Source organism: Ambystoma mexicanum, chromosome 7q (assembly GCF_040938575.1).
Source record: "Ambystoma mexicanum isolate Mex_15411 chromosome 7q, UKY_AmexF1_1, whole genome shotgun sequence".
Lineage (NCBI taxonomy): Eukaryota > Metazoa > Chordata > Amphibia > Caudata > Ambystomatidae > Ambystoma > Ambystoma mexicanum.
Genome location: NC_090941.1, coordinates 1,107,414,100 through 1,107,432,075, shown reverse-complemented (window position 1 = coordinate 1,107,432,075; position 17,976 = coordinate 1,107,414,100). Strand labels below are relative to the sequence as shown.

The 17,976-nt window shown below is 44.5% G+C and overlaps 1 protein-coding gene across 7 annotated transcripts in view; it reads right to left on the bottom strand.

The window, feature by feature from the left end:
- Nucleotides 1-17,976, bottom strand: part of ARFIP2 (ARF interacting protein 2) — a 466,032-nt gene that overhangs the window by 132,987 nt on the left and 315,069 nt on the right. For 3 of the 7 annotated variants that reach the window (XM_069640486.1, XM_069640483.1, XM_069640487.1), the window contains exon 4: nt 16,178-16,276. The exons of the other annotated variants lie outside the window; for them this stretch is intronic. In XM_069640486.1, coding sequence (XP_069496587.1) covers nt 16,178-16,276 — 99 coding nt within the window. The remainder of the gene's footprint in view (nt 1-16,177; nt 16,277-17,976) is intronic. 7 annotated transcript variants of the gene reach the window in all.

The window sequence follows — 17,976 nt, the reverse complement described above, 5'->3', positions numbered from 1 at the left end:
TATTTAGTAATAGTGTTACATTTCTGCAAATACTTAAATGACCGCGTCGATTGGTTTTTTTTCAGTGAGAAATTGAATCTTTGAAAACCAAGATGATCTAGAAGGAACTGAAAAAGGCTTTGTTGATATGCATTGGAGGCGAGAGATCTTACATCTTTCCATGGCGACATGGGGTAGCGTGAAGGCTTGGGAGCGCTTTGCTGACACGGCCACACACATCAACGGCACGGGTGTTTGATACGGTTTGTGCCGCAAGAGCAGTCTAAGTTAACTTGCCTAGGCGTGACTTTCAATGGCCACAAGATGAGTGAGTCAGACAGTGCTGGACTGCAGTATTCAGGTCATGAAAGAGTGATGCTCTGTAGAAAACATGGTTATAATACATCACTATGAGCTGCATAGCGGGTGTACAGGCGACGGATCTAGAAACAGTGCTTTAACTAAAGCATTTGATCATTGGCAAAACATGCAATGTCACTGCACCTTAACTGAAAAGAGTATGTTTTTGGGGAGGTGGGATCGCTGGGTGTGAACGGTGGTTAAAGCCCTAGGGGAGGCACTTCCTAGAGAGAAGGGTCTTCAGGGAGTTCTTAACCTCTTAGGTGGGGTAGCGGGCAGGCCGTACAGTGATTTGCTAGCCAGAGTGATGCTTGCTCAGATGCAGGGCTACAGTGCATATGCAGAACAGCGCAGCTTCCTCCATCAGAAATTGATTTTTACAAAACGACCTCGCAGTTCTGGGCCAATGTAAACAAAATTCCAATTCCTGGTGAAACCTGAGGTAACAGGGTCCCAAGGGACATTTCTTTTAAAACCCTGTAGGACAGTATTAATGATCACGTTAAGCAAAACAGTACTTGCCTTAAGTCAATGAAATACAGTCAAGGTCAATGAAGCTTGAGGGAAAAATGAGAGCATTGTTGGCTTTTAAGAGTATAGAGTCTGGCAACGCCAGGCGGTAATTTAAGAACAGATGAGGAGACGGTAAAAACAATGGTATGCGGCAGAGGCTAAGTGTAGAAATGTGACATTTGGGAATATAAGTTGGATTACTATGTGGTCATCATAAACAGGACTTTACATACATGCTCCATTACCCTTCCCACCTCAGGATGGATGGGAACTGGCTCCCAGAGTAGGGCCTGTCCTATGACAGCAACCCCCAGGTTTCCTGCACTCGCATGACATCAAGAGGCAGCAAGAATTCCATCAAGCCTTTGCAGTAATGTGTGGGCGGTCCCACCGGCATCCCCTCACTACGTTCGCTGGTTGGGACGCACCGACCCCCGTTTTATGATGGCATCAGGGCTTAACAGCAACCCAATAATGCACTGGAGTGTGGAGGCAGTGTGTGGCGTCTGCAGGAGGCAAAGTCTGTTTTTTCTGTCTATTCTTGGAGGAGGCAACAGAAAACTGTTTATAATCCACTACGGGCCGCGGAGTGTGGAGGCAGAGTGTGGAGTCTGTAGGAGGCAAAGTCTGTTTTTTCTGTCTATTCTTGGAGGAGGCAACAGAAAACTGTTTATAATTCACTACTGGCCGCGGAGTGTGGAGGCAGAGTGTGGAGGCAGAGTGTGGAGGCCGAGTGTGGAGGCCGAGTGTGGAGGCCGAGTGTGGAGGCCGAGTGTGGAGGCCGAGTGTGGAGGCCGAGTGTGGAGGCCGAGTGTGGAGCAGTGGAGCAGAGTGTGGAGCAGAGTGTGGAGCAGAGTGTGGAGCAGAGTGTGGAGCAGAGTGTGGAGCAGAGTGTGGAGTCTGTAGGAGGCAAAGTCTGTTTTTTCTGTCTATTCTTGGAGGAGGCAACAGAAAACTGTTTATAATCCACTACTGGCCGCGGAGCGGGCCGCGCAGTGTGGAGGCAGAGTGTGGAGTCTGCAGGAGTCCGCGGGATCAGCGGAACGGCGGACATACCCAGGCAGGTAAGAAAAACTACACATTGGAATAGTGTTTATAAAATAAAAAGAGCCATAGATTGCAGCTGATTGAGTTTAACAGAAAGGCATCAGAAGTGATTTGACATTACAAAGTAAATTTAGACTGCGGAATCCCGTTTAAAATCGGTGAAAAGTGTAGCGAGGGGAGACTGCGGGAGTCTGTCCTTTGACCCCCTCGCTACAAATAAAAGGGTTCTCGAATACATCGAAGACGAGGGAAAACACTATACCATTAGCCATTGTACTTTCCTTTTCGATTGAGAAACGTGCTGCGGAACAAAGCGAGTAGCACTGACGTTGCACCCAAGGTACGGTGTGTACCGCATATCAGGAAGAGAACAGTGTGGGGGGACTGCGGGAGTCTTTCCTTTGACCCCCACAAGCTCAAAAAAACATCAACCTTCCCCCTCCCAATATCTCGACACTGACCTACCTTGTAGCGAGGCTGCCGAGTCCATCTGCGGCGCGGGCGTGCCGACGGGGAGAGTGGACGCCTGTGTGGAGCGAGAGACGGGGAGCACAGGCGGCACATGTTACACGCGTGCAGCGTGTGCCGAGCGCGGAGCAACATCTGACGGAAAGAAAGCGGAGGGGGAAAGGGACGAGGGATTGAGAAGAACAAGGCTGCCCGTGGAAGAACAGGGTGAAACATTGGAAATGACGGCCGTAGCGGAAGAAGCCAATGCATCATTAACCCTGCAAATACCAAGAAGAAACACGAGACAAACATCTAAACTAATGTTAGGAAATGCAAAAAAACAAGATGAGAGCCATAACAGTGTTATGGAAGAGGGATACAATCTGAGCCAGGTGGAAATACTGGATTGCATACCCCTTAAAGAGAAAGAAACCATTAAGGGAGAAAATCATAATACAAACAGCAAAAACCATGAAGTATTGCTACCAATAAGAGACAAAACAGGTGATACGCAGAAAGGAGAAACTATGCAACAAATTTGCGACCAACAGAGCAACAAAGGGACAAATCCAAAAACAACAAATGCTGAAGAAGCAATTAATCCCCAGAGGCAGAGTGGAAAGGAGCAAGTGACAAAAACAGACAAAAAGGAAATAAAAGAACCGGCAACATCCATCGAACAGAAGCTTTGTGCAAAAAGTTTAAAGCAAGAAAGTGATACCAGTAAACATGACCAGCCACTAGTATCACAGAAAGAAAAAGCAATTAAGGCAAAAGAGCAATAGAAATTGCACTATCAAAGAGCAACCAAATCAGAAAGATATATAAAAGGAACTGCTCCAATTAGTCAATGTCGAATGGAACGTCTATCGCTGGATTTAACAGAAATTGAAACATTGATGGAATTACAACAAATAAATAGGAACAACAAAAAACAAGCTAGTTTAGCTGAAAGAACATTAGAAACAAGTAATGAAACCAATAGTTGGCAAAACTATACTGACTTAGGTTATACAACCACAAACAAGATACAAAGAGCAAATAAGGAAACAAATGCCAAGAAAACAGACTACAAGCCAGAGGAATCTGTTGGCGATTGTCCACCTAAACCAGGAAATAAACAAGAGTCAGTTGCTACATCAATGCTGGATCTACAGAACATGCTGATAGCTGTAACAACGCAAACAATGATACCTTACATAAAGCTACAAGAAGCAAGTCATGAAACAATGAAAGAACACACTATGATACTCAATTCCATATTCACCAAACAAAAGAATTTAGAACTGCTGGTATACAAAATACAAGAACGGCTCAGCATAGAAGCAGAAAACAGCTATATATGGCAACAAAGACTGGCAGAGATAGCAAGACAAGATAGAACGGACAAAGAAACCCTTATGGAAGCCCTAATTTCGTTCACAAAAACATCCATAACGAAGAATAACATTGAAGGAAAAAACCAAAAAGAGAAAGATCAAAAGTTGGGAGCACCTAAGATAGGCTCCGCTAAGATAATAGGAGACAACACACAGAACAGGAGAGAGAACAATTATAATGATGAAACAGAGAACCAGAACGACATGCTCCTAATAGACTTGACACCCGAAGAACTTAAGACAAAAATAAATAAAAAACCTATAAACCGGATAGCAGAATTAACAACAGATGAAAATATATCCGCAGCCTGAGACAACACAAGGGAATGTGAATTATAGCATATTCGAACAACAGCCAATGAATAATTCTAATAAAACAAAAACGCTAACGGCTAAAAAACAGACAAAAAAACAACAAAGAGGATCTGGAGTATTTCTCAGGAACCTAGCCCAAAGTGCCAAAGATAATAGTAAAAAATCACAGCTCCAAAAACACAAAGAAATGAGTATAGTGGATTCAGTAACAAAAGAAAGCGAAGCAAGAACAAGAGGAGTAGAAGAATCCACCCAAACCCAAGAAATAATAAGTGAGGGCGATAACATTCAGTCTGTGAGTGTCTCATCAAGTGAAGAAGGAAATATTGAATCACTATTGAACCTTTCCACTTATTCAACACAGGAACCAGAGAAGGTTAGAAATGAAGACAAAAGCGGAGAAGGGCAACAGGAACAAAAACCAAATCCTGCATCTATGCTGGTAATTGACTGTTATGAGGAAACTATTACAGAATCATATATATATATCAATTGAGCTATCCTGTGAAGAAATTTCAGATGAAGAACTGTACACAGGAAATAGCACTTTGAACACAACAGGACAAGAGAATAGACCAGGAACAACAGCCCGAAGAAATAAACAAAAACAGAGATAAACGAGCTGACCGAAGAACGAAACAGGCTAGGAACAAAGAAAGATCAAAGCTTGAACAACTCCAATTTGTTGACCCTTACTACAAGGAAAGTGTCATTAGATTAAAGCTAGAAGGAAGATCTGAAAAAGAGGCTAACATTGTGATGAACAGAACTAATCTATTACGCCTCTTTAAGGCAATTCCAAAATTGGAAAAACTAAAATCAAAAGATCTGAAACAAATCGAATTTAGAGACGAACAGAGATTGAATAAAATCTGGATATATTGTTGCTCAAGAGAATTGAAAAGTTTAATATCATCATGTGCAGAAGAACTGGAAGATAGAGGATTCAGAGTGTCAAATGATGATAAAACGGACAACTACATGAAAGAAATATCCAGTATGACGCAGCAAGAGAGTAATAGCACATACTCGGATATCAGCAGTGATGAAAGCAACTTACATAATGAAAATAAAGGATGGAGCGAAATAGAGGAAGTAAGATGGTACAAGGACGAACAAAAAAGAAGGAACTCAAAACAGTACAATGATAAAACGCCGAACAAATGGAATTTTGAAAAATCACCCTTCTGGCGGGAAATTAGTATGGAAAAGAGCAGAAATGAAGAAACAAAAAACCGAGACAATAACAACGAACAGGAAATAACATACAAGAAGTAACTATATGCTCATGGAATACTAGGGGACATTTACATCTATTCCAAACGGAACGACCAGAGTTAAACTCAGCAGAGGTGATATGTTTACAGGAGACATGGCTAACAACTCCCCCAGTATGTGAAGGATTTCTAACATACATGAATCCTGCTATTAACAACAATGGAGGCAGACCGTCAGCAGGACTTATTACCCTAATTAGTCAAGAACTGACAACAGAAATTATTGAATACCAGAACATTGGAAATTGGGCGCAAAACACATTAATCAAAAGACAAGCGGTGCTAGAACTACAGTGGAACAAAGAGTCCATAAGGACCCAATACCTAAACATCACCAATATATATTGGAATCCTAAGAAAGTACCAGAGGAAATGGTAATAGATTCTATCTTCACTAAGATAGACAGCATTGCACAGGAGCATCAAGATGTAGAATTTATTATATGTGGAGACCTCAAACTGCATATATTTGATGACAAAGGAGATCTAATAGCAGATCAACTGCTGGAAAATAGACCACGAAGGTGGATAATAGAGACACGCAACAGAAACTTCGAAAGATGGGATGCCCTCAATGCAGCAAAAAAAAACCAATACCAACATGGTCAAGAGGGGAAAACAAATCAATCATAGATAATATTTATACTAGCAAGGGAATTACCCAAGCAAAAATCGAAGCCAAAAATCTATGTAGTGAACATAGCGACCATTACATACTAAAGCGCGCATGGGAAATGAACAAAGAAGAACGACGCAAAATAAATATACCCAAGTTGACACTAGTAAATAGAATGAACCGGTTGAGAATCCCGCACAACAGACTAACCGAAATAACACAAACATTAACGAATTCAAAGAAAGAAGATTCCAATAAAATCAATTATGGGTGGTTAACTGACCAATTCCAAATGAAACAGCGATTGAATCATCCATCCAAACCTGAACGATAATATATTTACAACAAAGATATTGCAGAAAAGAAAAAGGAAAAAAAGGAATCCATTAAAAGAGCACAAAAAGAATCACCTCAAACCAAAAAAAGAATAATTGGCCAAGCAAAACAAAAATGTAAATATTGGCATAAAAATCGCAAAATGATGCAAGACCAAGAAAATGCCGAATCCATGAGGCCTCCCTGAAAAATCATAACACCAGACGTTTGTGGGAACTCTTGAAATCGAGTAAAAAGGCTGAAAATGCAGTGATAGTGGATGTTCCAGAAGCAGCGTGGATAGAGTATTTCACAGCCCTCTACGAAGAACGAACAACAGTAATAAAGAAAACTCAACAACATTTGCCAAAGCAATGGAACATTAGATACAACATTGAAGACATTACCAACATAATAAAAAAACTAAATACATCAAGGGCACCGGGGCCAGATGGCATGTCGAATGCAACATTAAAACAAAATCCAGAAGTTTGGGCACAATTCTGTGGTAAAATTATAGATCTGATTAACCGCACGAAAAAGGTCCCCGAGTCCTAGAAAATAGCAACGCTAATCCCAATATACAAACAGGGATCATCAAAAGAACCAACGAATTATCGACCACTGGTGCTCCTGGATCCGCTAGGGAACATTTTTGCTAACCTGATACTGACAAGATTAAACATTTGGGCAAAACAAACAAAACATCAAGCGGTGCGCCAAACAGGATCTGTGCGCAATGTCGGAACAAACGCGAATCTCATGATTCTAAATCTGATGAAACAAGAAGCAGAAAGAACAAAAACAAATATAATAGTAGCGTATGTCGACTTGAGCCTTGCCTACGATAAAATCAATAGAGACCTGCTGTGGAAGAAACTAGAACAATGGAGATGCCCTAGTGACATCCTAGAACCAATTAAACTTTTGTATTCCAACACAAAAATACAAGTAAGAATGACAGCGGATGGAATAATAACAAAGCAAATAAACACCTGGCATGGCCTAAAGCAAGGGTGTGCGCTAGCACCCGCACTGTTCAGTTTGTTTACGTCGGATTTTGAAGAGGCTATAAACACACCAACCATCAATCCACCAAAATTAAATGCGACTGCAGTACCTTGTTTGATCTATGCAGACGATATCATCTTATTAGCAAAAACACTGTGCGGATTACAAAAAGCTCTTAACAAAACCTATGAATACATGGAACAAAATGAACTGACAATAAACACTAAGAAAACAAGAATCATGCATCTAACAAAGAAGAATTCAAATGGGAAAAAAACATTCCAATATTACCTCCAGGAAGAGAAATTGATCCAGGTTAAAACTTATAAATATCTAGGGATATGGATCAACCAATCTCTGACAGAAGCACCATGGGCAGAACAGCTAAAAGCAAAAACTAGAATGTTAGCCAGACAAGGCCCGTCAATACATAAGAAATTCGGAAAATTTTCGCTTAAACCAGCGGTGACCTTTTATAAGCGAAAAGTGACAGAGATCCTTGCATATGGTGCGGAAAGTATGAATAACCATGATAGAACCATATAGATGAAATTGGAAGCGATTTATTGGAGAAAAGTACTAAGTCTACCCCAGAACATGCCTATGATACGGATACGCTATGAATTGGGCCTCCAATCATTAGAATCAATAATTGAATGGAAAATAATAGACTTCTACAGAAAAATGAACAGCGAAGAAAAGATACCGGCATGGGAAATCCTAAGAACTTCAAAAGTACACGTCAACGATGTTACACTGGACAAATGGGAAGAAGCAGCCATGTGAATATGCAACAAAAAAGGAATCACACTGGAGACGTTGACGAAAATGCCTCAAATCGCAAAAAAGAAGCTGAGTAGAACCGATTGGATTGAAACTCAAGTGCAGAAAGATCAATATAAAATGCCACTCAAATGCGAGGGAGAAGAAAGAGCACTTAATCAACTTCCAAATTACTTAAAATTATATCCGGATCGAAGAATTAGAGACATGTTCCTAAGATTCAGACTGAACCTACTGCCAAAAAGAGAAGTGCAGGGGAAATGGAGCCAAAATAAAAGTGCAAATAGCGACTGCAGATTCTGTCAAATAAGAGGGAAAACCGAAACGCTCCATCACGTAACTATGGAATGCGAGGCACTAAACCAAAAGAGACTGCTCTTTAGCGCCAAATACTTGAGTGCCACAGTAGAAATGGAAAAAGAAGAAGTCTTAGTTACTTAACTGTAACTGTATTTCTCCAGCATTGGTATCTTTCATAGATTCACATGCTTGAATATTCCCCGTCGTCAGACTGGGAATCCTCGGTGATAAATTTAATAATAATTTTTTTTTTTTTTTTTAAATATACACAAACTGCTACCTAGCAGTGCATGTACATAGCCCATTATGGCCTATGAGCCATTTCATTGTGTAGTCCCTCCACCTCACTTTGGTCCTTTATGGCCCCAGCCAATGAGGTGGCAGGGCTTAAGCTCCGCCCCCGGCAGCCATCTTCAGATTTCGAACCGTAGAGATTACAGTATGATGGATGCCGAGCATAGGAGCAGCCTCTCAGGGGAGGCGGGCGCATGTGAATCTATGAAAGATACCAATGCTGGAGAAATACAGTTACAGGTAAGTAACTAAGACTTCTCCAGCATTGGATCTTTCATAGATTCAGATGCTTGAATAGAATACCAAGCAGTTAAAACATGCCACCATAATATACATATATGCATAAATACAGAAAAACATATTTCTGGTCAAACCTTTACCATGCAGCAACACAACGGTAACATACTTCGGGAAAGGTGGGAAAGGAGGCTGATCCTACCTTATACAAAGAGATGGCGGAGCACTGCCTGTCCAACTGCAGCTTCTTTGTTGGTATCTTCAGTCAGGCAGTAGTGTTTCGCGAAAGTATGCAGAGTGCTCCACGTGGCGGCTCTGCATATGTCCTTCAAGGCCACCCCTGCGTGGAATGCTTTTGACGCCGCTCTTCCTCTGGTGGAGTGCGCAGATGGCGGTCTAGTTAAAGGGTCGCCTTTCAACTGATGGCAGTGGGTGATGCAGGACGATACCCAGCGTGCCAGACTTTGTTTAGATATATGCTGACCCTTGGTACGGCCAGAGAACGAAATGAATAGCCGGTTTGAGGAGCGGTACTCCTTGGTTCTTTGCAAGTAAAACTTCAACACTCTAGCAACGTCTAGAGAATGTAATGTCTTTTCCGCTTCAGAAGCGTGATTCTGGAAGAAGGTTGGTAAAAGAATGCGCTCAGCGAACGACATATCCGAAAGTACCTTGGGGAGGAACTTCGGGTGAGGCCTTAAGATGACGCGGTCCTTCTGGAACAGAGTAAACGGAGGTTCTGAAGACAAAGCTTGCAACTCACTGATCCTTCTGGCTGAAGTGATGGCTATCAGGAAAGATGTCTTCCAGGACAAGAATTTCATATCGCATCTGTGTATGGGTTCGAAGGGAGATTGCATGAGGGCTGTTAAGACGGTGTTGAGACTCCAGTCTGGAACTGGTGTAGGTGTAGGCGGATAAGTACGCATCAGTCCTTTCAGGAAGATCTTAACCGCTGGTAAGGAAAGTAAGGCTTGCGTCTCCGCGGTTACTGTGTAGGCCGCTATGGCTGACAGATGGACCTTGATAGAGGACAGTGAGAGCCCTGACTTAGCCAGGTGCAACAAGTAGGGCAGAATCTGATCAACCGAGGCCGAGAGGGGATCGATCGCAGAGGTCTCGCACCATTTGGAAAACCTGGTCCATTTCCTGGTGTAGGTAAGTTGCGTGGACGGGGCTCTAGCGGCCCTGATGATATCCCAGCATTCTGATGGTAACTTTAGGTGCATCAGTTTGCGCTGCTCAGGAACCATGCTTTGAGAGACAGGCTCCTCGGGTCGTGGTGGAGGACCTTGCGGTTCTGTTGTGTCAGTAGATATTGATGTGACTTGAGACGAATCGGGGGTCGGCAGGATAGGTGCCTCAGCGTCGGGTACCAGACTTGCCGTGCCCAATCCGGTGCAATAAGAATCAAAGAACAATCCTGTTCTTTTACCCTGCAAAGTACCCTCGACATGAGGGGAATGGGTGGGAAGGCGTAGAGGAACTTCCCCGACCAATCCACTGAGAACGCGTCTCCCAGTGATTGGTGCTCCGGGTATCTTGAAGCAAATCTCTTGCATTTTTTGTTGTTCCTGGTGGCAAAAAGGTCGATCTGCACATGGCCCCATAAGGCAAAGATCCGTTGGGTTTCTTTTTCGTCCAGCTCCCACTCGTGTGACGCTGTGTACTCTCTGCTTAGTCTGTCCGCTAGGACATTGTCCACTCCTGGAAGATGCTCTGCCCTGATCTGTATCCCGTAGCGCAAGGCCCATGCCCATAGCTGTTGGGCTTCTTGCGACAGGATCTGAGACCTCCTGCCTCCTTGCTTGTTTGTATAGTGCATGGAGGTCGTGTTGTCTGTCTGGACTGTAAGAGCTTGACCAGCTATAACCGGTAGGAAAGCTTTCAGCGCTAACCTTACGGCCCTGAGCTCTAACACGTTGATGTGGAGCTGGGACTCTTGTGCCGACCAAGATCCCTTGGTTTGGAGGTCCGCCAGATGAGCGCCCCAGCCTGATAAGGAAGCGTCCGTCCGCAGCAGGAGGGTCGATGTCGGTGCTTGAAACGGCATTCCCTGCAGAAGATTCCTCGGAACATTCCACCATCGAAGGGCCTTGTGCAACGTCGATGGAATCTGGACAATGTCTTCCCAGCATCCGAAAGCTTGTTTCCATTGGTGGTCCAGAGCTTCCTGAACCGGTCTCATGCGAAGCCTGCAGTTCGGTATGAGGAATATGCATGATGACCTCATGCCCAATAGGGATTTGTAAGAGCGTACGGATGTTGTCTCTTTCTGTAGGAAGTTCGAAGTTGAGCGTAGAATCGCTGCTATTCTTTCTGTGGATGGCCTCACTCTGGGAATGCTGGTGTCGAGTTCGGCTCCCAGGAAGAGAGCTACCTTGCTGTGAACGAGGCAGGACTTTGTCTGGTTTATGGAGAAACCTAACTCTTTTAGGAGGTTGACAGTCCTCGACACTGCCGAGCGAGCCTTTGCAGCGGAACTTGCCTTTATCAGCCAATCGTCCAGGTATGGAAAAACTTCCTTTCCTGCCCTCCTGAGACTTGCCGCTACCGGTGCCAAGCATTTTGTGAAAACTCTCGGAGCCGATTTTAGCCCGAACGGGAGCACTTGAAACTGAAAGTGGAGCTCTCCCACTGTGAACCTGAGGAACTGTCTGTGCGCTGGATGGATCGGAATATGGAAGTATGCGTCCTCCAAGTCTAAAGTGGCCAAGAAGTCGTGCTTGTTTAACCAAGGTAGCACCCCTTGTAAAGCTACCATCTTGAATGTTATGCGCTTGATGAATTTGTTGAGTGCCCTCAGGTCCAAGATGGGTCTCCATTGACCGTTTTTCTTTTTGACGAGGAAGAATCGGGAGTAGAAACCTTTTCCCCTCTGAGAATAAGGTACTGGTTCTACTGCTGCCTTCTGGAGCAGTTTTTGCACTTCGGACATGACCTGTCTTAGCATATGCACTCTGCGAGATGTTGGAGGCAGAGAAGGAGGTTGGTCCAGAAATTCTAAGGTGTGACCCTTTCGGATCACCTGCAACACCCATCTGTCCGATGTAATTGACTGCCAGCGCTGGAATAACTGGCTCACCCTTCCCCCCCACCGGGGTGTGGTGTAGGGGGGGAGAAAATTGGTTGTCAGTTTTGCTTGCCTTGCGACTTCCCTTGGGCCGAGCCACGTCTGCCTCTGTTCGATGACTGATATTTATTGTCTTGGTACGTGCCGCCTTCTGCTTTTTGACCATAGGAGGAACGACCGTATCCTCTGAACTTGGAAGATGAACCTCTAAAGGGACGAAAAGACTGATGGTCCTTACTTTTGTCCTTTAAAGAACTGATGGCTCTGGCTGTGTCCGTGTCTGTCTTGATTGCCTTCAAATGGTCGTCTATCTTTTTTCCAAAGAGATCTTGGCCATCAAACGGCATGTCTAATTTCTGTGCCTGGACTTCAGGTCTAAAGTTAGTAGCCTTCATCCAGGCCTGCCTTCTGAGCACTGTGCCATGCGCCATCTGCCTGAAGCCTGATTCGGCCACATCAACCGCTGCGTCGATCATGTGATCCGATGTTGCTTCTCCATCTGCGATTATCGATTTTGCCTCCTCCTGGAGCTCCGGTGGTAATTGCTTCGCCAAGTTAGACATGCGGAGCCAAAGCTAGCGATCGAACCTTGCGGTCATGGTCACGTTTTACGTCCGTCCTTATCCGGTGGTGCCGACAACGGTGAGGAGGGGTTGGCGAGTTTCTTTCTGGCCGCCACTGTAACAACCGAGTCTGGTTTCGTATGACCCCTCAAACAAAGCGGTGCCGAATCCGGAGCTTTATATTTCTTCTCTGGCCTGGACACCAACGCCGGAGTCGATAAGGGCGTGGATAGGATCTTGGATCTGGAATCCCAGATGGTATCGAGGAGAGGAATTGTGGTCACTGTCCTCCTTCGTTTGTCCCTGTGCTCATAGAGCACTGATTGCCTTTCCTCCGAAGAAACCTGAATTTTAAACAATTCTGCGGCTTTACCTATAATGGTGTGGAAAGAGACGAGATCATCCGGCGGTGAGGCCTTGCCCAGCGAGTCTCTCCTCCTGGGCTTCTCGACTACGTAGTCATCCCACTCACTGGGTGCGTCTGGCTCCTGTGTTATTTCTCCTTCTTCTGGTTCCGAGAATTCTCCAAAAGGATCCTCCTGCCAGTCTGATACCGAGATGGTGGACGGTACCATCGTAGGATCCACGTCCGGAGATCGCGGTCTGTGCGATGACGGGACTCTTGTAGGTGAAGCACTGTGGGTGCTGCTCCTCGGTCTTCGAGCAGGTGATCTCATCCGTTTTTGCGGTCTACTCCTGTGAGGAGAGCAACCAGATGTGCCTGGAATCGGAGATGACTCTCTAGGAATAATTCCTGCTTCTAAGAGATTAATCGGGATTTGCTTCTCCCTTTGCCGTTTGTAAAATTCTTCTACAATCCTCTGCACGGATAACATGAGTATCGGGGCATGAGGATATTCGGATTCTCCCGTGGACGGGTGCCAAGGAGGGCTGTATTGTTTCGGTAAGGGACCGATGGACTCTTCCACCACTTCCGCATCAGAGAATTCTTCCTGAAGAATTACATCCGGAAGTTCTGCCATGTGCCCCAAAGGTGAAAATTGCTGTACCAGTGGTTCAGTCTCAGTATTCTTCTCAATGATATTGCTTTCAATGACAGGAGTTTCAAATGTGGACGGCAGTAATTCCTCCGTAACTGCCGAAATTTGTGGTGCCTCTGAAGGTGTTATGGACGATGCTATCTTCGTCGACGACTGAGATTTTCCCGTCGACGAGGGCTTCGCTGCCGACTAAGATTTTCCCGTCGACGAGGGCTTCGCCGTCGACTGAGATTTCCCCGTCGACGACTGAGATTTCCCCGTCGACGAGGGCTTCGTCGACGACTGACATTTTCCCGTCGACGAGGGCTTCGTTGACGAATGTGGAGTATGTTCCGTGGACGACTGCTTCATGGATGAATGCTTCGTGGACGAGTGGTGTTTCTTGCTCGTCGATGATTGCTTCGTGGTCGACATGTCCGATGACGATGATCTAATTGTCGACGATGTCTTAAGCGTCGTCGTCGATGATGGTTTCGTCGACGGTATGGCCGATGACGGGCCCTTACCTTTCCCTTCATTCGTGGGCAGTTTACCCGCCGACGACTGCCCCCCCTGTTTTTTGCAAACTCCTCCTTACCTCTGGAGGCAGATTTTGCTGACTTTTTCTGGCTTGGTAAGTCAACTGGAGGCAGAAAGGGTATCAATCCCAGCTTCCTCTTTTTGGACTTGGGAGAGGAACTCCTTTCCACTGAAGAGGCCCTTCTCTTTGAAGTTTGTCTCTCAGATGGAGTGCTGGATTGGACAGGAGCTGTTCTGACAGACTCTTCGTCCGAAGATTGATCCCTGGATTCCAGGTATGAAAGGAGTCTTCTAACACCTCGTGCAGTCCCTGAACAGGGAAGGCTTCCTGACAGCCTGAGGTGCCTCCATTTCTGAAGAGAAGTTCAGTCGACGATTTTGAGAGGAAAACAACAAGTTTTGTCTCCAAGGGTAATTGAAAACAAAGCCCCTAAGAAGGGGAACAAGATGGGATATATTTTTCCAAATATATTCCACACAAAAGTAGAAAGAATTTGAAAAAGCTCAGGGAGCTTGAGGATTCCCTGTGTCTGTTAGACTGCGGTGAAAAATCTGAAGATGGCTGCCGGGGGCGGAGCTTAAGCTCTGCCACCTCATTGGCTGGGGCCATAAAGGACCAAAGTGAGGTGGAGGGACTACACAATGAAATGGCTCATAGGACATAATGGGCTATGTACATGCACTGCTAGGTAGCAGTGTGTGTATATTTAATAAAAAATAAAAAAATTATTATTAAATTTATCACCGAGGATTCCCAGTCTGACGACGGGGAATATTCAAGCATCTGAATCTATGAAAGATCCAATGCTGGAGAAAGATGGAGTCACATCTTAATAGGAAATAATAGAAAGATGGTCGCAACAATAGTTCACTTCTGGGAAAACATTACGCTGGACAATAGTAACAGTAATGAAGAAGGATAAAAGATAAATGATGTCTGGTGTTTGTTTTTGAAATTTTTTATAAGGAGAATAATGTAAACTGAATGTGAATGATAAATGTAAGGTTTAAGATGTAAACCAAATGCATTTAAAAAAAAAAAATTCACTGGGTGCAGAGTGTGAACTAGAACTACGGGCAATGGGTTCTTTTTACCTGTAGCTTCCCTGGTGGTTAGCACTCGACAAGGCACTTCTTTTGGCTCAGGTTAAACCAATGGCAGGTAAAGACATATTCAAAAGAAGAGACGTCCTCTCCAATTGCACGCTCCACCACACACTTCACACACAAAAGTGAGTGAGCGCTGGACTCATCCTCACCAATGAGTACAGACTATATCCGAGAAGTTGCATCTCCTTACAAGCATATCTAGATATGTTCTCACGCCCAATGAGGCTTCAGCAGAAACAAAGAAGAGGGGTGTCTGGGAAACTCTCTACCAGCACAAACACAGCCCATTGACTTGTTCTTGGGTGGATGGCCCCTGGGAGAGTCTCAACCAAGTCTTTAACTCACTGTCCCTTTCACAGAGGAGACATTTCCCTGCATATCAGTCTTTGTCCTGCCCAGGGGCAGTCCAGCACCGAAATGCTAGGAAATTCCCCTCTGAACAAGAGTACCACAGCAACCCCATACACGTGTTTCAGCCTAGTTGGACATCATTAATTGAAAGGTACAGTGAGCAAAAAGTGTGTGCTGCAAACTCATCTCAGAACAGGTTATCATGCCATATTCTTTCAGGAGAGGAGAGCCTGCTACCTTTTTTAAATATTCGGCAGAAACAAGCACCAGGTGACTTCATTTTCCCACTCGCTTCTTGTGACAGCGAATAATGGCCTATGGCCACTAGCAATCAATAGTCTAAAAATATTCAAAATAGTACTCATGAAACTTGCTCCTCTGCCCAATGTAGTGGAGGTTCTCAGAAAGGCATATAATATACCTTTCAAGATAAAGCCTGGGCTTGACATCCAACATTCTTGCCTGAAATGTTCCCAACCCACCACCCATGCTTCTTCAATTGAAGGACATACATAAATGATGTACCTATCCTGCAAACAACTGATGGGATACTTTTAACAGGTCTCATCACAATGCAGAAATTAACATGGGATGATTTTGGTGGAAGATGATTAACAGCGATGGCATGCTATGGTTCTGGCCAGGGTGGGGTTGCAGGCTGCTCTCTGCACCAGAGGATGGTACCTGGTGACGAGTCCACCTGGCTGGCTATCCGGCTTGCTGCTGACTTGCTGGGAGATATAAATGGTCTTCTGGATGATGGAGAAGGTTTGACAAGAAAGCCTGAAAATATGAGCACAGGAACACAAAGGAGCAGGTGGGGCACAGGGAAAGGACAGCATGCGGTGGAGCCAAGAATACGGATAGACAGAGGGCAGATGAGGTGTTGGGTCATCGGAGAGGATAGTGTCACAAAGGAAGGAGAAGAGAAAGAAAGATGAACATTAGACAGCGGCAGGACCACTATGGACACAGGATGAGGAGGAGTTGAACGATGTCACTGCAGGCTCCTCCACACACAAACAGAACAAAAAACGATCAGTGAAGAAATGAGACATAGGCCCCAGTCTGCATCCTATGTAGCCTTAACCACAAAGATGAGAGTAACCCACTGATGCATCATTGCATCTTTAGATAAAGGTATGCCAAGCGGGCATCGCTGGACAACAGTAACTTACTGGAGCACCACCATTGGATAACAGTAGCCCAATAGACAGGTTTCAACTTAAGGGGTCTCCCTGGACAAATGTAACAGAGAGGAGCATCATTGGACAACTGTTGAGGCACTAAATCCAAGGGGTGTCAGTGGACAGTGGTAATATAATGGTTGGAGGGAATCAGTGGACAAGAGTAACCCAAAGGACATCACTGGACAACAGCAACTTACAGGGGGCATCATTGGTAAAGAGGAGCCCAAGAACCATCATTGGACAACAATAATCCAATGGGACCGACTCAATGCACAATAGCAACTTACTTTGGCATAAGTGGACAACAGTAACCATCTGGTCTTTCACTAGACAACCACCACCCTTTGTGGCTTCAAACAGTAACTCAGTCGGCATGACTGGACAAAGTAACCCAATGAGGCAGCCTAAATAAAAAACAACTCTGCCCTCAGAATAATTACATAATATGGAGGATGTCTGTTCACATGCATATTATGTAAAATCAGACAGAAACTTGCATCAGCAAAGACTCTTATGTGAGGAACTTGATGATCATCGAATGCCATCAACCCTTCTATGGGTTTCTTCAGTGAGAAATGAAAATAAATACCCCAGAAACTACAACATAAAGTATAGGAAATGCATAATATGTACTGCTTTATTGTCCTATAAAGCAATCTCAAATTCCAGGGGCAATGGCAACCTCTTGGATCTGCAGAGTTATGATTAGTTGGGTCAGATGTATTAGGAGTAGAACTCCTTGCTGGTGACACATCCACTTGAGCAGGCCACGTTTTACACTCCAGCCTCCCACACATGCTTAGCACATTTTCTATTACCATCTCAGGGTCCTCTCTGTAATGTTACCTTAGTACAACGCAAAGAGAACCACATTTTGTGGTTTTAGCAATTCTGCTAAATGTTAACAGTAGCCCTGGAACCGGTGGACATTAAGCCTTCTGAACAAGGCTCTAGAATCTCCTATGATGGCGACTGGTCAGTCTTATTCCTAAGAAGTGGATTCTACATCATCAAGCCCACAACCTAAAAGGCGTTCCAGCTCCACACATGGCCCACTGATGTTTAGTAACAGTGAGAAGTCCATGTGAGTGGCACAGCACCCAGATCCATGCTTAGTAGGATACTGTATTGTGCATATACCCGGAATAGTACTCCGGGCCAATCTTCAAAGATTGGTAAATATATATGTAGATATATTACTGCATAACAGTGATGGCATAGGTGCCCATGTTAAGTGTTCACCAATAAAATCTAGATTCCTACAATTTACAAGATACCCAGTTTAAAAAAGTG